The sequence below is a fragment of the Haemaphysalis longicornis genome, unplaced genomic scaffold, assembly GCF_048455015.1.
Source record: "Haemaphysalis longicornis isolate Haplotype H1 unplaced genomic scaffold, Haemaphysalis longicornis Haplotype H1 scaffold_9, whole genome shotgun sequence".
NCBI lineage: Eukaryota > Metazoa > Arthropoda > Arachnida > Ixodida > Ixodidae > Haemaphysalis > Haemaphysalis longicornis.
Window position 1 is genome coordinate 141,728,052 of NW_027526460.1, and position 21,236 is coordinate 141,749,287.

At 50.8% G+C, this 21,236-nt stretch overlaps 3 protein-coding genes across 3 annotated transcripts in view; 1 reads left to right on the forward strand and 2 right to left on the reverse strand.

Moving 5' to 3' along the window:
* Positions 1-21,236, reverse strand: part of LOC144151836 (uncharacterized) — a 114,994-nt gene that overhangs the window by 23,405 nt on the left and 70,353 nt on the right. The gene's annotated exons all lie outside the window — the stretch shown is intronic.
* Positions 1-21,236, forward strand: part of LOC144152425 (neprilysin-like) — a 42,151-nt gene that overhangs the window by 13,167 nt on the left and 7,748 nt on the right. Inside the window, exons 2-5 of the mRNA XM_077683694.1 lie at positions 10,854-11,192; positions 12,693-12,983; positions 14,868-15,082; positions 19,021-19,213. Of these exons, the coding sequence (XP_077539820.1) occupies positions 10,854-11,192; positions 12,693-12,983; positions 14,868-15,082; positions 19,021-19,213 (1,038 nt within the window). The remainder of the gene's footprint in view (positions 1-10,853; positions 11,193-12,692; positions 12,984-14,867; positions 15,083-19,020; positions 19,214-21,236) is intronic.
* On the reverse strand, positions 2,435-6,271 carry LOC144152426 (uncharacterized). The gene has a single exon (XM_077683695.1). It carries the CDS (start codon positions 5,108-5,110, stop codon positions 2,435-2,437), a length of 2,676 nt encoding a protein of 891 aa, XP_077539821.1. The 5' UTR covers positions 5,111-6,271.

Genomic DNA, 21,236 nt, shown 5'->3' on the forward strand with positions numbered 1-21,236 from the left:
TAGTCTACGACGAACCGATTGGTGTGGTCGGGCTTTTTCACCAGCAACACCGGGGAGTTATACGGGGACACTGATTCTTCTATGATGTCCAGGGCTTTCATGTCCTGCACTTCCTTCTCCATGTTCTCCACCGTGGCAAACGGCAGTGGGTATTGTTTTACGTGAACTGGGGTGTCGGTGGTGAGCTCCAGGTGACATTCCACCAAATGAGTTTTTCCTGGAACGTTCGAGAAAATCTTAGAATGTTGCTTCAGTTCTACCTCAATTTGGGCCTTTTGCGTTGTTGTAAGGTGCGGCGAAAGTTTGACGTCAGCGATGCCTTCCGTCTTGACAAATTCCGGAACTGGTATGCTGCTTTCTTCACTAGTTTCAGACACGCCGCAAATCGCGTTGCACATTGTCTTTTCGGGGTTGGGTTTCCTTTCTTCGTACTTCTTCAGCAGGTTGGCGTGAAAGATTTTGGGCCCACTGGGTGTCTCGATGACGTAGTCAGCTTCCCCTTTTCTTTCTTTCACCTCGAATGGTCCTTTCCAGTGGAGAAGGAGCTTGTTGTTATCCGTCGGGAGCAGGATTAAGACTTTGTCTCCGGTCTGGAATCGTCGATTCCTCGTCTTTCGGTTGTACAGCTTCGCATAACGGGCCCCTGCCTTCTCGAGTTCTTCGTGCGCTACGCGACAGGTTTCTTCCAGCCTGTTACGAAGGTCGAGAACATGTTGATACGTCGTTTTGGTCTCTTCATAAACAGAGTTTTTGGTGGTGCACGGACGGCATAACATACCTCCTGATATGCACCACACCATCTATCTGTCTGACACACCAATTAGGTCTATGTGCGGCAAAATTAGACTGTTGGGTATCCCATTGGCCAGTCACAACAGCGCACAGTGCTGGATAAAGCAACTTCGATGTACCTGGAAGCCAATGCTTCATATAATCTCTAGAATGTCAAATAAGTACGGAGGGGCCCAACAAGCGGCTTGCATTACTCTAGCACGAGCAGTGGCTCTAGGCCGCCTTCTCTACGGCGCCCCTGTATATACCCTCTCAAACAGTCACAAGAAGCAATTAGCAGTACTACACAGAGCCACGCTCAGAACAATAACTGGTTTGCCGCGACATACCCGTATAGATGCCCTCGAAAAGGCCGCTCCTCTGCCTCCTGTGGAAGCTCTGCTTTCTGAAGCTGCCCTCCAACACGAACAACGTCGATCTCTTACGGGTCAGGGAGCGGCGCTCGCAGCGTGGGATGCTCGAACCATGTTGCCACCACCGCCGAGTCCGGCACCGCCTGCCCCCTGGGAAAGGCCACTTCTGACATCGCCACATCAGCGACCTGGCATTCCCAAAGCAAGGAGGTGTCCTCGACAAAAAGCCCTTTGTCGCATCCTGGGGGCGAAGCTCCCAGATGAAACTGACATCTTTACTGATGCCAGCCTGGACCACCACCGAATGGGCCTCGCGTGGCATTGTCCAGCACGACCAGAATTTGATGGTTCCATTACGAAGCATATACTTTATCCGTCTCCCACTGAAGCCGAACTGCGTGCCATTCTCCATTCCCTGGACCATCTTGCCTACAACGTTTCTGCTCCACTACCCGCCCGCATTCCTATTCTCAGTGACTCCAAAAATGCTATTGACGAGTTCAACAAGGCTTTCTCTGACCATCCTACTGTCCACCAGATTCAAGCTATGGTCAACATACTCGCTCAGAATGGCACTAAAACTCGCCTGGCATGGATACCGGGACACATGATGCAGGGACATGGCAACCAGACCGCGCACTCTGCGGCTAGGGAGAGCCTTCTCGTAACTCCTCCGCTGGATGACCAATCCCCTGCTGCTGTCTCGCCCACCTCCTTTCGCCTGCAGCTGGACCACGCTCGCCACGTGCGCCGATGCCGCCTAGCATCAAGCACTCCGCTTGGCTACCTACACGGCGTCCCTTCCCTACCACGCCCAGCCGAAATTTTCATTAATAAGACTCTTGCGAACGCTGCTGTCACTCCTCACATAATATACAAATGGATTCACCCTGGGACGTCACTACCCTCACGTTGTCCGCACTGTTCAGCGACTTCTATCGCGGACCTGAACCATTTAATCTGGCACTGCACTGCATTTTCAGACCATCGATATATTATCGAAAATGCACTTCCAAATGGTTCTTCACCAGCTAATCCCCCATACCATGACCCCCAATTCCTTGCCGCGCTAGGCACTTTTTCCCTTGAGAGCGGTCTGGCTCGAGTAGTGTGAGCCGGGGCCTACAACCCATTTGGTCCCTGAAACTGGACAATTAGATCCTCAATGGACAATTAGATACTCTACGGCCCTTGATGATTCAAGTAGTGTTAATCCTCCCTCCCTGCTATTCCCATTTCCCCCCTCTGGCCAACCGGCCGTCCCATCCCAATAAAGGACTTTACTACTACTACTCTTCATCCAGACTTTCATTACTCCACATCTCCTTAAGGATGGACAGGGGACCTCGGATGTGGCGGCCGTACAGTAGCTCGAAGGGAGAGAATCCGAGGCTTGCTTGCGGCACTTCTCTGTACGCGAAGAGTAGTGGAGCTAGGTAGCGATCCCAGTCCCGGGGTTTCTCCGCACACATTCGCTTCAACATGAGTTTTAAGGTTCCGTTGAACTTTTCAACCATCCCGTTGGCCATCGGGTGGTATGGGCTAGTGTGGAGTTGGTGTACTGAGAGCAGCCGCGCCACTTCCTTCATGAGTTCGGATGTGAAGTTGGTTCCCCTGTCACTCAACACCTCTTTGGGGACTCCCACTCGAGAAAACATCTCGACTAGCGCTTCGGCGACGCGTTCCGTCTCGATGCTTGGCAGTGCAATAGCATCCGGGTACCGGGTTGCACAGTCCATCAGCGTGAGGATGAATCGGTTTCCAGCCTTCGACGGTGGGTGGATCGGACCGACTATGTCAATCGCCACTCGGTGGAACGGTGTTTCTATAACCGGCGTCCTTCCCAGGGGTACTCGTGGCACTCTTCCCTTGGGGATCGTTCGTTGGCAAATGTCACACGAAGCGACGAACCTCTTCACGTCTGCTGTGATACCCGGCCAGTAAAAGTCTTCCAGTATCCGGTCCTTCGTTTTCTCCACACCCAAGTGTCCAGCCATGATGCCGTCGTGGGCCGTTTTCAGGACGGTTGGTCGGCGGCCTATGGGGACGACTAGTTGCCGTACTTCCCGACCACTCTTCTCGGTGAATCGCCGGTAAAGGAGGTTATCTTCCAGCTTGAACTCGATCTTATGCTTATTCTTCGAGTTTTTCGTCTCCTTGCCGATTTGTGCGAAGCAGGATTTCAAAGAGTGGTCCTTTTCTTGTTCTTCGGCATAACTGCACTCTTCAAGTGGTTCGGACGTCGGCGCAGGAGTCTTTAACGGCTGAAAACGTCGCGCCTTCTTTTGTGACTGTGCTCGTGTTACCACGGCCGCGACTTCCCCTTCGGCCGAGACATCGGGGTGTGGCTCGTCCATAGCTTCCTGTGTGATCGTGTCTGGGGGTATTTCTTCCTGGGTCGGTGAAGTTAAGGGGTCGTCGGGGGCTCTCACTCCGTTAATGTTGCCGAGGATGAGGTCGTACAGCGGCGTCTTCATGCAGAGGGCGTTAACCCTTCCGCTGTAGTATGGAGTCTGTACCTCGATCTGAGCCTCGGGCAAATTCCGAATGGTGCCGTCCGCTAAATACACGGGGCTAGTCTCCCCTGTGAGATCTTCATCTCGTACCAGGTCTTTTCGCACGATCACTAGGCTGCATCCTGTGTCACGCAAAACCGAAACATCTTGATCGGCCAACTTTCCCTGAGCAACGGGCATACGCTCCCCTCGGAACTGCGATCCCGTCATAATGACCGCGTTCACGACCGGGATCTTCTTGCCATTCTTGAGTTCTACAAAGCCTTCGCTGATCTCGTCGGGCTTTGGCTGCTTAGGTGGTGCGTAGACGCACGAAACCTGAGGCGGCACTTTGTTGTTACTCCTGCAAACGTCTGCCCTGTGTCCGTGGCGCCCGCACTTGAAGCATTTTGGAGCGTTGCTTCCCGCGAAATTGCTCCGGCAGTTATTTGCGTGGTGTCCCAACTTGTTACACAGGTAACACTTGGGCGGGGGCTTCTGACCGGCCGTTTTCTTCTCCGGCTCAACGCGTCCAGAGTCTTCTCTTTTGTCCCTTTTTGCCCTTCCTAGATTGGTGCTTCTCTGCGCCTCAAGGTACTGGTCGGCCAGTTCCAGCATTTCGGAAAGAGACTTCACTCTTCTTTCTTTCAGATACAGAGAAAGACTTGGGTGACACCCATTCAGAAATTGCTCTTTTATCAGCAGCTCCCGCAGTGATGCATACTCCTTTCCTATTTCGTCTAGCTCTGTCCAGCGGTCGAAGTAGTGGCTCAGGCGAGCCGCAGATTGTGTGGCGGTTTCGCCATCTGCGGGCGTTTCACTTCTGAACTTCTCTCGGAAGCCATCTACTGTGAAGCGAAACCTTTTCAACAGCGCGGCCTTGACCTTGCTGTAGTCAGCGGCGTCCTCTGGGGTCAATCTCCCAAACACGCTCAGTGCTTCGCCGCTTAAACGTGTGCTTAGAGCAGTAGACCATTGGTCTTCCGGCCAGTTTTGGCTTCTGGCTATTCCTTCGAACCGACGAATGTAAGCGTCGAGATCATCCCTTTTTTCGTCAAATGCCACAAGGAGCTTGCTCGGGTTCAGGCGTACGCCGTTATTTTCTTCTCTTATGCTCCGATCGGCTGACGTAGAGTCTCTCTCCAAACGCAGTGCCTCGATTTCTGTTTTTAATTTCTCTATCTCATCATTGCGTGCTTTCTCTTCTCGCTCCGCTTTCGCTCGCTCCCTTTCTGCCTCTGCCTGGCGGGCTTTCTCTTCTAGCTTCGCTTTCTCTCGCTCCAACTGAAGTTGTCTCTGAAATTCTTTCTCTCTTTCTCTTTCAGCCCTCTCAGCCTCTTCTCGTGCTGCCTGTCTTGCTTTCTCAGTTTTCTCGTTTTCTTCCTTTTCTTTCTGCGCGACCCATTTTCGTAATTCGGCCCCTGACAGGCCCAGCTGACAGCCCAACGCTACTATTTTCTCTAAATCCATGATTGCAAATGTATCGCAATCTAGCCACAATACCCTAGCGTCTAGCTAGGTATATCTACACAGAGAAAGTTAACAGGAGCACCAACTTATGAAGGCAGTAGCAACCTATGCCAAAAAGTTCCAGGCTCTTTCTCCTCCCTACCGCTCACATCAGACGTCCTGTCGCGGACGCCAGAAATTGTCACCCGTTTCCTTAAATTTAGGGTGCACTGCCAGAAGATATGGGGAGTCGACTCAAGAGAGCCAACAAACCCCACCGAATCTACAGGGCACAGGTGACAAAGGGGGTGGCCGTCTGATGTGCGGCTTTCGCCGACTAGAGCGGCAAGAATGAGCAAGAGCCTTGAACGAACAAACAACACAAAGACTTATATTTAGACAGGCAAGTTACATACACAAGCACGAGGTAACAGATCGATAATGACAGACAACCCAGTTGGAATTCTAATACAAGAAACAGTTCAATTAGACAAAGTGATACAAACAGGAGCGTTAACAAATGAATGTTACGAATCGGAGCAGTTAACAAAAAAAAAAAGAGCAGTTCGATGCATACGAGAGACAGAGTCCCAGCATATTCACCGACCGGGCCGGACGATGCACCGCTGTCGGAGGCGAGTCGGCTACCTGGGAAGCGTGGCTTCGCTGTAGGCCAGGCCGTCCGAGACGATCGCGGTCATTCGAGGCCCGGGAGCACGTTGGAGTCCTCCAGGGCGCGGGTCGCCGATGGTGTGATGTTCAAACTGGCAGGTGCAGTTGTCAATCACGACGTCCAAACGTAGCTGGTTTGCTTAGGCGCGGCTTCTCTTTTTATAGGCGCGCCGGTGCGGAGGGGGAGAGCACAACACACAACGCGCCCGCCGCCGTCAGCGAAATAACTTCCCTCTTCTCCATTCTAGAATGATCGACGCTCTTTAGCACTGGCAAGGCCACGCGCACCTCCTCGAAAGTACTGGAAGCTTCGACGAAACCGGAGCGGCGGAGGTTTTATTTTTGTTGTTTTCTGGCCGGCCATCCGGCGTAAGATCGTGTTACCTCCTTTTCGTTCGAGAAACTTCCAGCCTTGTCTCGGGCGAATAGAACCGAGTGTAAGAAGAATTAGGCGCTGTACAATGAAATGGAAAATTTATAAAGTACTTTTAGACGTCGTACGCTCGAGTTTGTGACATTAAGTCATATACAGGGGCACCATATGCGAGGGCACCGATGGCCACAGCGCGAGCCAAAGCAACGCATGAACTTTGTTGTGCACCGCCGTACTTGTTAGACAGGTGCTTAATAAGGTGAAGCATCGGTTTTTATTGCTTTTTCAATTTGGTCAGCCAGATCTTTGGACTGTTGTGACTGCCCAGCGGGATGCCATGCAGCCTTATGTGGCCACAAGTGGCACGGATAGTGCTATTGGCGATGTGGAGGGCGGTTGGTTACGTAGCAGGCGAGTAAAGAAAACATTCGCCTGGAACTAAATAAGTTCCACCTATCAATTTTCTCATCGCGTCCAGTAGGATAATTGTTTGGCTGTAGGTGTAAGCAATACTTCGTCTTATTGAACGTTCGGCTACTGAATTAGCCACTGAATTAGAAACCATCGAGGCGAAATACACTAGTGTTTAATTGAAAATAACGGGCTTTGATAACACGTTGAAATTCATACAGGCACCAAAGGAGGTTGTTTCCACCGAAAAGAAGCCTGAATATTCATACACCTACCTATCTTCCGGGACAGAACGTCAACAGTGGCGTCATTGGGGAGATATTAATACAGCAGTCCGTGCGTAAACCCCATGCTAGCGTTCGAACTGTTATCAACCGTAACCAGAAGTACCACTACAACGGCGCCATTATGGTTTTCATTGTAGCTTTTTTCAGTGGCCGCATTCACAATAACTCGCTCCTGTGACGTCATAATGCAGCGCGAGGAAGCTGCTGGTGAGGCGCCCGGTTTTAGCCTCTTTTCGGTAATATTATAAAAGCATTTAACGGCTCATTGAGTGGAGATACTGGGGTCAGCGTTGTCTATGGTTCCAAAATTACACCAAATTACTCATTGGTGGCAAAACCCGGTTTGCTCTAGCCTGTCATCTCTATGGCTGGGTCATGTCATGTGCCTTCCAACGCGTGTATGTTGCGAGGGGACGCCGGCACCACTGTCCTCACACAGCGGCGCAGCCCTCACCAACGAGCCAGGGCGCCTTGCGCGGCCCACCACCGCACTCGCTGCGGCCATTACGGTTGCTTCCGCTCCAAGGCAGCGCTCATACCACCATCATATCCGTTATGCGCCAAGTCACCGCCAAACGCTTAATTGGACATCCATGATTCCGCATTTACAACACTTAATAAGGGCTTAGGCGTTCTCGAATAGTTTATCTAGCCTAATTTCCTAGAGCTTGCATTTAAAGGGGTCCTGAAATACCTTCCGCCGATGCATGGATGTACATGCAACCAAATAAGACAATGTATTAGCAATCTCCTCCCGCAAGAATTTTGTTAAAGCGATGAGTATTAACTGAGAAATCGTAAATCAAAAACCGCGCATTATCGTCGCGCCGCGTTTCCTCCTCTTTTCAACTGTTGACCGCGCGCGAGCACTCCCTCCCATGATGCTGCGCTAGTCAGCGGTGACGTACTTCCGCATTACGCTCCTCCGACTGCCGTCTGCTACGGGCAAGTTTTGTTGACACCATGAATTCCGCACTCTGCTCAAGGATGGATAAGCGAACGAAAAATCTGACCGCATGTGCACATGTGCGGTGGCCTGGCCTTGCCCTTTCGCGGTGTGCGTTGCTGCAGTGCAGCACGTGACTTTTATTCGGCGGCGAACTCGCACTCGCAGCCGCTCGGGGTGGATCGTGCGCTCGGTCCCTTTCATGCACCGCGCACTGTTTATCCAAAAAGCGCCGTATCAGATGTGGCCCCGCTGGTGCCGGGTCTTATTTTGCGGTGGTGGTAATTCCTGCCGGCGCCATGTGAAAAAGACATTTTAAACCGTTACAGAACCCGCGCGCAAAACGCTTCAATCATGTGACCAGTTCAGCTTGGGGCGACGCGTGGTGGAGAGCGGCAACGTTGGCAAAACATGATCCGGCGCGGCTCTGAGCTTTCTAGCGCTGGAGCGATCGCCTTTCTTTGACGATCTCAAACATCGGTTGCCTTGGCAACAAGGCACAAACCGCCCCAGAGGTCAGTTACGCTTGCGTGATCCCGGTTCAGCTCGGGGCCCCACCTCGCGACATGTGGGCACTGCAGTCGTACCACTCACTCTCATTAGGAAGTGTGAGATGCGTTTGGCATTACAGGAGGCGATGGTGTGTGTGTTGTGGACGCCTTTGTTTCGCGATGAAATGCGACGTTGTGCTTCTGCGGGTGGATAGTGCTTCCCATGGTCTGGATTATCTTTCTCGAGCGACGTACGACTCAACCTCGCATGGGGTATGTGCAGTGTGCGTGGCTAAAAGCCATCTCGGCTTGCGCGCCAGAGTTAAGTGACTTGCTGTTCGTCCCCGCCAACCGCGCGCGAGGTGAGTGCCGAATTTACGACGGGCAGGAGGAGGCAACCCATCGTCTGTCAATCGCGGTTGAGACTTGCAACGCATGTTGTGACGTTGTGTTCGTTCGAAACGCATCTCTGGATTGTTTTGAAGTGGAAAAAAATGTATCCGTCAAACCCGGGCATTCGGCTCAGGGCGTTCTCTGCGATTGCACGAAAGAAGTGCCACGGGGCTTCAACGCTTTCTTTATGGAACGTACTCCGGTAAGAGAATATCCATGTCGTGTTATGGCCGTGTTGCATTCAATACGAACGGTTAAGCGTTTGTTTACACTTGTTTCGTTTGTCGTAAAATGTCCAAGCACTCCGGCACTACGCTGGCAGATCAGCCGGCGAGTCGACGCTGAGCAGACGACTCATCTCTTTGCCGGAAGTGCGTGAAAAAGCCGCCCAATAGCAGGATGTCTAGCTCATGACGAACATCGGGGAATCGATGATGTAGACATGTGAAGATGGCGGCGTCCAAAAACACGAAGGAAAGGGTGAGAAAAAAGCGACAAACTTTGCAACAAAGGTGTGAGCTTTCCGCTGCTCGTAAAAGAGTAATACCTGGCCCAGATGACCTTGACGACCCAATCTAGCGATTGCGCTACTTCATTTAGTGTGCTCAAAATGCCTTTCAGGGCCCCTTTAACGGTTGCGCGAGTATTAACCTGACGCGGCAGTCATTCCAATGAACCTAAGTTGTCTTTTGCGCCTATGGCTCGTTTGAGCCGTATGTGAGCAAACTTTTCAATGCACCGTCTGTGGTAAGGGCTGCACAGGGCTGTAGAAAACCCGGTTCATCCTTTTTTTCATACTTGCAGCCTGCCTTTCAGTGCTATCAATTCATCCAGTGCTTGCTCCAATTCTGAATAACGCCGACCCTGTCTAGTCTTCCGGGCAAAATAGCAAGACAAGGTCGCTACGCTAAGACTCACTAGCCATCATCGCCATCGTGCTCTTTTTCTCCCTTCTCTGTTCACCTCGCTCTATGTATTGCACTCTCTCTCCCCTCCTCTTCTCCTGTTCATTGATCTTCCCCTCAGCAATCCCTTATCCACCCATTTCCGGCGGGTCAGTAACGCACTAGTAATAGGCTGCCGGACAACTCAAATTTCTGGCCAACTTGGCTTGTTTACGAACAAATTCACAAACAGACCGACCAAAATTTCAGGTTTACGAAGCCCAGGAATTGGTGTCGGTTTTTAAAAAAGAGAAAAAAGTTGCGGCGTTTTCCCCATCACGTTACGCTAACGTTTCGCGACGACCGACACGCCGGGCAAATATACACGCTGAGCCGCATGCAACCGCTACATGTTCACGCTAGATGACAGCACAAATTAATGTGCGGGTAGCAGCAAGTCTGCAAAGTGATAACGAGATTGGCACACGTCTCAAGGCTACAAATACAAATTTCTCCTTACAGGCTGTACGCGCACAGAACGAAAACACTTTCAAACCGACCCCGAACCCCTCCCTCCCAAAAACACTCGTGCTAGTGGTATCCCTCCGATCAGCTTCGTACGGATTAATACCGCCGGATGTATACAGCGCGCATTCTTTGTGACACCGGCCTTAACGACCAACACCACGCTCTGTGCCGGCGGCTTTCGAGCGCCCCTTAGGCTGAATTCTCAACATGTTTCGTTGGAACACCATATTCATCATCATCATCATAAGCCTGTCTCGCCACTGCAGGGCAGAGGCCTCTCTCAAAGATCTCCAATTATCCCGGTCCTTTGCTAACTGCGACCAATCTATCCCCGCAAACTCCTTGATCTCATCTGCCCACCTAACTTTCTGCTGCCCCCAGACAGCCTTGCCTTCTAGGGATCCACACTGTAACCTTCAATGACCAACGGTTATCTTGTCTTCGCATGAAATGGCCTGCCCATGTCCATTTCCTCTTTGGAACATAGCTAAACACAAATCCTAGCGTCTACGCTGCTCAGGCTCATTCACAGTGGCTGCGGGGAACAAGTTCGCGGAGAGGCGCAGTGCTACCAATGCGACGCCACATCATCACGAACGTCATCAAACGCGTCGCATGCGTACTCCACGTCGGCGGAGTGAGCGAGCCCCAACATCTCGAAATGAAGGTCATCACGAACTTAGGGTACTTGTCAACGTTCGCATGGCATGGCTCTTCAAGGCTCTTTCCCATTGAGCTACCGCTCATTGCCTTTGTGGGCCTTCACGTTGGTCGCCCAGGTGGAACCAGACCCCGAGAACGAGGAACGGTACGTGATCGCCCTGGGCGACCCGGACCTGATGATCGGCCAGTACGGGAGTAAGGAGAGCCAGCTGCCGGAGTGGTACGGCATGGCCGTTACCAGCTGCTTCAAGGTGTTCACCAGCGGCAAGTACGTGGACATCGCGCGCCGGGTGCGCGAGTTCTCGTCGCGGCTCGCCGAGGCGGCCACCGACCGCGGGAGCGAGGCGTTCGCCGCCGGCCGCTTCCAGATGGTGCAGCTCAAGCACCAGTCCAGCCTCATCCAACTGCTCACTTTCGTCTTCTCGAACATCACCGTCGTGCACAGCCGAATGAAGGTGGGCCCAGCCATATACACGAGTAGAACCCCCCTGGGTTTTGCACCTTGATATAACTTGCACGGGTAATTTTTTCAGAATCTACGGTAGCATGTGGGGTGGGGACCTGAACTATTTGGACGCTATTGCATAGAAGCGAAGTGCGTATATTCGGTGACGTCTGTAGGGGCATCGACTATTCCGACGTCTCCTATGACTATGATGTCACATCAGCTGTTGGCGAGGCGTTTAGACATAACAGTACCACGACACGTTCTTTCGTACCGTGCAGAGTACACGCTGGCTCGCTGGTGGCTCTTGACATCAGAATTCAGAGCGCGCGATATGACATGCATCGGTGCAGATGTGCACAGGCAGGCGTCGCCCAGCAGTGCGTGATCCTCGGTCTTGGTGTTGGCTTTGGTCCTTCGCCAATTCACCTTTGTGGGGATAAGCTGTGCCTCGTTGCTTTTGGGTGGTTTGGGTACACGTGAGAGTTTCGGTTTGTTACGTTGACTTAGCTTCGAAATGGACATGTGGAGTAGGCTGTGAGCTTCTGGCGGTAACTGTCATCATCACTGGAAAGTCCTTTTCAGTCGGTGTATATGACAATTGGGGATGGCACGCTGACGTGAGGAACGAAATGGGAATTAGTAAAATGGCCGTCTTCATACCGTGGCAGCAGTCATCGTTACTGAACAATCTACCTGAGCGGGTGCGTTCTGATGCCTAATGCAACTTTTAAGTGTCCTTACCCCAAAGGTTAAAATTCGACTCATTGTACTAACGGCCAAAGATGTATACGGACCACGGCGTCGCTGCCGGAGCGGCTGCGAGGCCACATCGCGGCGCTGCAATCGCACTCAGCGCACTCATGCCGAGACTCTCCCGAGTAACGTCAAACTTCGCCCCCACTGTCGCGCGGGTGCTTGCCTGGCTTGATAAATTTGCAGTGCGGCGTTGGGAAACATTCCTTGTCTCATTATTTTCTCTTTCCACTCTCCTCGACGCGTCTGGGGCACGCAGGCGGGATAGCCATCCTTCATTCCAGGCAGCTGTAAGGAAAGGCGATCGCGCGTGCCTCACCTTGTGAGAGACTTCTCGTGTGTGCTTTCTCGGACATTACCAAGCGGCGTACACTGGCCTGGAATGGCGGCGTGCGCGCCAATTGGGCCCAACGGAGGCGGCGGTGGCCAGGCGGGAATGAGGAGGGGCTGAATCAAAGGCTCCAAGCCGGCGAGATCACCCCTTCCTCCATGCGCTGCACCTCCTTGCGTGGTTGTCAGGGCTATTATAACGCTTCCAAGGTCAATAAGGTGGCGGCGTTGCTATGGCAATTACTACGCAGTAATGTTTCCCAGGCTCACCAGGGGAGGATGTGGCGCTAGTACCGGAATTAGCCCGGACGCTGGATTGAAGGCTAAGAGCCCACCTTCTGACTAACGAGTGGTACGTGGTCACACGAAGAGAGTGAATAGAGGGACACCCAGGAACGGTCCTGGCATGGCGTTTCGGTCGCAGGTGCTGGTGAAGACGGAGGCGTTCTTCCGCAACCTGCGCACCGTGCTGCACGTGACGAAGGGCATGGACGTGCTCAACTACTTGGGCTTCCGGGCGCTGGTGCACATCTCTCCGCTGCTGCCGGACCAGGCGATTGAGATGGCCGCGTTGCAGATGAAGCACCTCACGGGCGTGCGCAAGACCAGCTGGCCCCGCTGGCGGCGCTGCGTGCGCATGTTCGAGCGCGTGGCGCCCGCCGTCTTCCTGCACGCATACGCCGAGCTGCGCAGGGACCTGCCCAACAAGGACAAGGTACGTCCTGCTCTTCTGTATACCTACTGCATATATATCCTCGAATGCAATAGGAGGAGCCAGGGGATCAAGTGGTCCTGTATTTCTTCTCGTAGGGCGTACCGCTAAGGTGTCTCATCAAACGCGAAAAGGGGCCGTATTCGTAGTTGTCGTCGAAATGAATGCTACCGAAACGGCCACCACTGAAACACATTTCGGTCCTGTGGACTGAACCCGGATCACCTAAGTAACAGCCAAATGTGATAACCACTAAGCTAACCTTGTGCCACGCCGATTTAAAAGGACCCTGCAACACTTTTTTCAACTTGTTTTGAAATCCTAAATGCTTGCAGAACGTAGTCACCAAACAAACCAAGCACTTAGTGTAGGGGGTGGCAAAGTACCTCAGATAAAAATTACTGCTCTGTGCCCGTCAGATAACTTGGAAACTCGCTCAAAAGATTTTTCTCTCAATCCCAGTCTTGACGTTCTTTGACCGTGTGAATTACGTCACTAAGTCCGTGTAGCGGCTGTTGGCCGGTTTTCCTTCAGTTGCAGCAATGAACGCTTTTCGATGGCGACTTAAAAAAAAACACACAAAAATTAAACAGAAATGGAAGGCGTATCGGGTGCGACGAGCAAATCAGGCAGTGCCGCTCCGTGCTGGTGATACGTATAGCTTTCGCAGTGCTTCCAGACGGGAAGGAAAGAGTGAAATCGTTTATCGAAAGTGTTGCACGGTCCCTTGAACCTGATGCGTGCCTTGCGACAGGGGTTCGCAATGGCTCCCTCGCTGGATAGCTGAAAGCGGAGAAGAGCCTGAATGTGGGGAGACCGCCGCGTGAATTGCGGATGGTCTGACTGTTGGCGTAATTCGCGTTAAAAGACCAAGAAACGGAAGCGAACAAAGAGACACAGACACGATGCAGCAGTGAAGAAGTCTTTTAGAATCTCAAGAGAAAAAAAACCTGCGCATCCAAGACAAAACCACTGGAAAGGGGACAGGACGGGCGCAGGTCCTGTCCCACCGCCGCCTTTGCAGTGGCCTTGTCTTTGATACGCGAGTTTTTCTTCTCTTGAAAAGCAGTACCAACTATCCCAACAATCTGGTGTACTAATCTTCGAGAATCACTGGCTTTAGCCTCCAATTCCCGTAAGGAAACCTAGGTTCACCCAGATTTTTTTACGCTAGCATCCCCAGATTTCTTGCTCAAAACTCCGACCTCACAGGAACCGAACAAAACTACTTCAGGAAAGAGATAATTGGCATAAAACAAGAAGTCAACGCGGAGATGAAAACTCAAAGAATTTTCCAGAATTCTGAATATTGTTTTGTGTAATTCGCTATCAAATCTTACTCCCCATGAGATAGTTTCCATAGCTCTGGAGCTTAGTCGCGCAACGTGCTAGACTTAAAACTGAGTACAAAGCAAGTTTCACGCCCAACACGAGCAGTGCGAAAATATTTTACATTTCACTAAATAAATACAGAGTAATCACTGTTAAAAGGACTGCAATGAGCGGAAAAGCTGCACATGGATGTCTTATAGTGCATTATACCAACTAGTTCAACTTTACTCCTCCAATGTTTCCTCCCCAAACTTTCATCCTCAAGCCATCCCAGTCACCGCCTGTAATGATCACTTGCGAGTTGTCCAGCATTTGTTACGGCAGCGTAACATTCTGGTGCTGTGCACGACATGACGGACACCATACTAGGTCAGCAGAACCGTATTAGTGGCAGGGCTACAATGTTAGAACCACTGAGTTCAACATTTATTAATCAGTGCTGCAATCACAGGAGCGAACTGTTTCCAAGCACTCCGTTATAACGCATCTTACAGCCTAGACGTCCCTTTGGATACGTTTATGTACGAGTAAACATTTACACCCTCTCATGATCAGGTGTGGAGCCTCCTGAACGACATCCAAGCGAGCTTCGTTCTGGCCATAAACAGCGCACCGTGGATGAGCATCGACGACAAGCTGATGCTCCGCGATCGGCTGTCGCACATCAAGATTGAGGTCTTCCACAAGTTCATGGCCAAGCGCGGACACAAACACGCGGCCACCGAGTTCATGCCTGTTGTGGAGCCCGGAAACGTGGTCACCGTCTACAGGTGCTCGAGAGCTTATTTGTGACTTCCCATTGGGGGAAAACGGCGCTAGCGCTTTTACGTGCGGAGTACCTTAGGACCGCACAATGTCCGTCCGCGTCCGTGCGCATAGCATTTACAATCACACAGGCACCGGCAGGATTCTACCCTGTATCTGGTAGACCAGACAGAGTGTGTGTCAGTCGTATAACACATTGGGTTACGACCGTGAGTTAGTACCCAAGAGTCAAACGGCTTACTCCCTCGCCCGTAGCGGTGCGGAGTACCTTAGGACCTCCCAAAGTCCGTCCGCGTCCATCCGCGCGCACACCACCATCAAGCGAAAATCGAGCGAAATTCGATTTGAGCCGTGAGTTTAGGGAATAATCAAGGGAATAATCAAGGTGCAACTCACGGCTCAAATCGAATGATGATCGGGGCGCAAATCGGATGTCACTCGGGGTGCAACTTGGATGTCATTTCGAGTCCCCGTACTCCGCACCTTCGCCATCACCCATGGAGTGGAGATGCTGCCATTTCGTGCTTCGTCGAAGGCACATTACCCGTATTGTTTGACTGGACTGAATTTCTCCTTACGAATTTGAGTTTGAAACAAGTCTACCGTAAAGTTCCGAGCGAACGCCCACCCCCGAAATATCACCCACCCCCTTTAGGGGTGAAATATTCAATTTTCTATAAGACCCCGAGGATCGTTCACCCTCTAAAATCGATGGCTTTAGTGCGATGAGTGAACAAAATAAACGCGAATAATCTACTGGTGTGTTGATGCGGTCACTTATTTGCCCTTTCCGGAGTTGATCCGAAAGTTTGCCCATCTGGAATTTTTTCTCGATATGTACGCAGTTTTTGTTGACAGTGCGGCCACTTATTTCTGGTCTTTCGCACCTGACGCGAAAGGTCGCCCATCCCGTATTTTTCACTTGATATCTCTGTGGTTTTGGAGAACGTTCTGTCGGAACTTTACGGTACGCTAGGCCAGACACACTGGCACTCCCAGAACTAACGCTCGGACGGCTTGAAAATGTGTAGCTCACCACGCCGCCTGATTCCCCAAATTCTGGTCTTCTCCACCAAACGCACAAGCACGATAAAACCAACGCAGGCAAGACGGGGACGAGACGAGGGATACGGATGCGTACCAATGCGCCCAACTTGCCTTCTTGGTGAAATAGGATAACTTGCAAAGTCGCCGAAAGGTATATAATTACTGGGGTAGGATTTCTAGGGATTAAACATGCACGTTTTATGCGCCTAAAGTACAAAGGCAGAACAACGTTTAACGGTTTAGGCTACCAACGTCATATAAGTAGGCACCAGAAAATTTTACTTAGATGTAAATACAGTAAAAGCTCGTTAATTCGAACTCTACCGGAACCATCAAATTGTTCGAATTAAGCGGAGTTCGAATTAGCGGGCGGGTTCTAGAATGAATTGACATCGCGCCACAGTGTGAGGGCAGAACACAAAGAAGCCACCTCTGGACTCTTTATCACAAATTAGGCGGTACTACACGTTTGTGGCAGGTGATTTCGTCGATAATGTTTCGTAAATAATAATGGCATGCGTCGGAGCACTGGCGCCGGTGGTGTGACGCCCTCTGTAGAAGCGAAATAAGCTGTTGCAGGAGCGTAGAGCGCGTGCCACGCGTTTGTTTTAGATGCGACTGCATCTCATTCACTCGTCTTGTCCCTCCATACGGCGTTGTTGTCCGTCCACACCCCTCCCCCTACACTATATAAAAAAAATAATAGTTAGCGGCGCCCGGTTTCCATCCCACGACCCTGCGGGCGGAACGCGAGGTACATGGTGCTCTTCCCACTGCGCCACAAAACCGAGACATAATCAAATGCTACCAACGCGCCTTATATCCTTGACTCATTCAAAATACGACAAGATGCTACTGATACAACGCATGATGGGGCAATGATTAACACTTGCAATAAAAGAAAAGAAGCTCCCACTTATAGCAACAATGATGGAGTCAAGGTCGTTGCGACAGCGAAGCCCCAAGCATACCACTTAGAGAGATTGACCAAGATTGGCCAATAAAACATAATAGTAATCATAAAACGTAATAATCATACGCGTTCCCGACACGTTTCACGCGATTTCAGAATCAATCCAACGGAAACACCAAGTGAACCCCACGATGCGTCGTATCTACACAGGGTTCCCCTCGCGGGGAGGTGGGCGCAATTTTTCGGTTTCGTTCTTTTGCATGTCTAGGAAATTTGGTTGGGTTTAGATTTGCAACACATTGTAATCACTCTGGGCCGACTTCTGCGAGGAGCGATGGAAACCAGTGTATCATAGTTCGAGTTAACCGTTCTGTATACCGACACGTTCGAATTGTCTGGAGTTTTCTCCCATTGAAATATACAGGGTTGTGCCCGTGCCAGGCCGTGATTTCGAATTAACAGGGAGTTCGAATTAACCGAGTTCGAATTAACGAGCTTTTACTATAGTTTCGAACGAAGAGTGCGGCCTGTATCTAGGATAACTGAACCAAAAATGGTGTTCTTTATGACGGCACAAAGACGCCCACAGTTGAACGTAGCCATTCAATTGTCCGATAAAACATCTGGAATAATGGCAAACAATTGCCCCAGTTTAACAAGCGCACTGCTCCATTTGTGTTCACTAGCCACTGTTACTTGCTCGTGCGTCGCATATAGTGAAACACCCATGAAAAATAATACTTGTGAGCTGGAAATACTGATTATAAATCGCTGCTTTGCGTCTGCCTGACGCAATTTAAGTACGACACAACAAAACCGCCGCAGACAATACACTTGAGACAGCACGATTTATCAATAAATAATTAGTTAGGGCGGCTAGCTACAACTCTAACGATTTTTTTATTTACATTGATATTATTCGAATTCATCAGGAAAGACGTCCCAATGCGGCCAAATACACTTCAGCACATTTAAAGAGCATTTTGAAAATGTTTTCAGCAGCCGAACAAATTTTGGATGAAAAATCATGTTTTAGAGTCAGTCGGCAGTGTGAATTTTAAATCATAAAAAATTCAGCTGCGCAGTGATGTTTAGCAGTTGCGTCTCAATATAACAATGATCCGCTAACAAAAGCGTGTTCAATGCTCAACCGTTGCGTTGAAAATAAAGTTGGATTTACTTCTAGGAACGACTTTGCGACTGCACATATTTGAATGCGTCTGTTTGGAGAGCACGGCTTGTGTGCTTCTAGACATTACGATGCGACTGCACATGTTTGAAGGAGTCTGTTTGGAGAGCATGGCTTAAGTGTGCTTCTAGAAATCATGATGCGACTACACATTTTTGAAGAAATCTGTTTGGGGAGCACGAGGAACGTAGTCTGAAAATTACATTGGAAACAGTGGAAGCAATGGCAACTACCCCGATCTCAAGGTGTTCTGATTCAAAATTGTGCCTCCTGTCGCCGCATCCCAATTCCACTGCTGCTAGCAGTGGTTTTCCGAGAGTTAGTTGAATTAGGGCAATAGTTTGAGCTCAACCCAGTTCCTAACATTCAATTATAGCTGCTCGGTAATATGACTAACGATCTTAAACTGCGCTCGAAATCGAAAGTTGAGACTAAATAGTGTTCATATAGGCGCCGATTTGGAAATAGGCATTTACAGGCACCATAAAAAAACACCATAAAACCCCTTCGTAACGTCTAATCCATCCTCATGTATTAAACTGGCGCGGTAGCAGCACAAGGAACAAAATAGGCATTTGCCTAAAATCCTGTCTCCAATCATTTCTGTGCGTGTTATCGTTGTAGTTAGTAAGCAGATGACAAACGGGACCAACATTCAAACTTCGAGTGAGCATAAGCTAAACATTTAGGCAAATTTGAGGCAAGCCATGTTTCTATTAGTGTGATGAAATTGCAAAATGGACTGATCCGCGAAAACCAGATGACTGAGTGCTGAACCACTACTAAAAGTCCAGGTCCCTGGCGAGGCAACTGATGGAGCGGCGCCTGTCGAAGATACAGTACCGCCGTGACCCCTCGGCACTCCAGTGGAAGGGCTCGGTCTTTGACACGGCGCCGATTTTCGACCGGGAGTCGGGAAGCATCTTCGTTCCAATGGCCATGTTCGACGGCGCCTATATGATCGACCGCGAGTCCATGCTACTCCAAGTAAGTTCGTACCAACTATAGGTTCGAGTATCTTCGAAAGCAGCACGCTTGTTTGCCGCTTCGGGCATCACACTAGAAGCCGTTGACGACCGGCTGCGTCCTCACGTGAGTGTGTATACTCCGTGCAAAGTGGTGTACTTGATGTCAAATCTCCCGCCGCGTACGCGCGAGTCATGATCATCATCGAGAAAAAACCCACCCGCATTATTACCGTTATCATCCCTGTTTAGTGCAGCCATTGCTCCGGTCTAGCTTTCGTCGTTCTTCCATTACATTTTGGCGCCTTGAGGCCCAGTATTATACACGCACGCGACGAAGGAGACCCCAACCCACAGCTTGAGGTATACGAAGAATCCCGCTATTCTGACCGCCATTTTGACCGTCGTTGACCGCCATCGACAGTTTAGCTCCGCCCTCAGCCAGAGGTCGCCAGGGCTGGCCCTGACCGCCCACCAACGACCAATCAGACGCTTCAACGAAACGCCGACAAGCAACATTGCGTCCAGGGTACCACGCTTGGCGTCAACTGTACGTCTCCCGAGTGCCAAGCTGGCAACGACATGGGCACTCTGTGTTCATTGCGGAAGGTTCTTCGCGCCGTCGTTACGAGGCTGCTAAAGGCAGCGATCGAGGTCCGGCCATCCCCTTTACCATCTGCGTTCGACTTGCTGGAGGCAATCAATGAGCTCGAACGAAAAGACTAACTAAGCGAACTAAGCAAGCTGAACGATATGATAGGTGAGCTGCTCGAAGGAGACGAGTTTGAACACTATTATTACGACGTCTTGAAATACCAGGCAAGAATATGTGGGGCCCTCAGTCGGCTACGATCGACCTTGAACGACCTGCGGACACCCTGCACAAAATTTAGCGCCAAGGGTACTTCACGCCGTCCAGAATACCCCTTTCACGTCGGCTCGGGCACGTCTATTTCGCATGTTATACTGCCGAAGTCGATCGCGACGTCTCATAATCACGTGATCCTTCCCGATATCGTCAACGCGAGGAGCAAAACAAACCCGCCCTACCTGCTTTCAGCCCTACGAGAAGACAAAGGGATGGTCGACAGCAATTTTTCCGTTAACTTCTCCGATTTTTCCGCAAAGAAACAAGCCGTCGTTGCAGCCCAGGCTTCACCATCCAAGGCCGAAGGCGAGGCTGAACGAAAGGATGTGCAAGTGGGAGCCTGCCACGGGGGAGCGTGGAGCGTCCCAACGAAAGAAGGGCGTGAGGAACACCAGGCTACGCTTGCCGAAGACAAGGACGGCTCAGCTGCTTCCGTCCAAACAGACGACAAAAAAGGCAAGGTAAAGGATGTGAAAGAAAAGACGGGGCACCAACGTGTGATCTGGAGTGTATCGTCCTTTCAGACATTGTGAAGACCGAATGCTGACCGCACGTAATGGAATGCCGACCAGCTCTAACCGATGGAGGACTGCTACAGGTTGTACACAGGCGCGAATCTGAGTTGTTCCACCTCAGCGAAGTTTAAAAGCCGGGGAACCAATGCGCATCACTTCTGCCGCATGCGAGGAGGCAGCAAGGCCTGCTGGAGAACCATCCGAACCGTGCATTAAACTGACAAGCAGTAGGAAAACAATCTTTCCAGGAGAGGAAAAACAAGCGCAAGGCAATCACAAAATCGGTATGACAGCATCGTTAGACACACTGCACAACAGCCGCCTTTTCACCGAGATATTGGGAGTCGCAAGACATCGCCATCGCCACAGTAACTGCACGGCTGAAGGACTGCAATCTCAGTATTTTCAGGCAGCCGGATGGACAGTCTGGTTGTTCGCATTACCTTGGCAGTCGCGAGATCTGCACGATGGCGCAAGCACCTTTGGAAACGAAAGAGTGGATAGCATTCACCGACCGCTTTGCAATGATTGACCTTATAGACAGAACAACACAATGTCACGTATCGATTATCGCGGGCGCGGGAGGATGGTTACTCTCCCGCCGGGTACACGCCAGTCATGATCATAATCGTGAAAAAACTACCCTCGTCATTACCTTTTTC

Bases quoted from the DNA above. Each gene is read 5' to 3' on its own strand.
- LOC144152426 (XM_077683695.1), bottom strand. From the start codon at position 5,110: ATGGATTTAGAGAAAATAGTAGCGTTGGGCTGTCAGCTGGGCCTGTCA.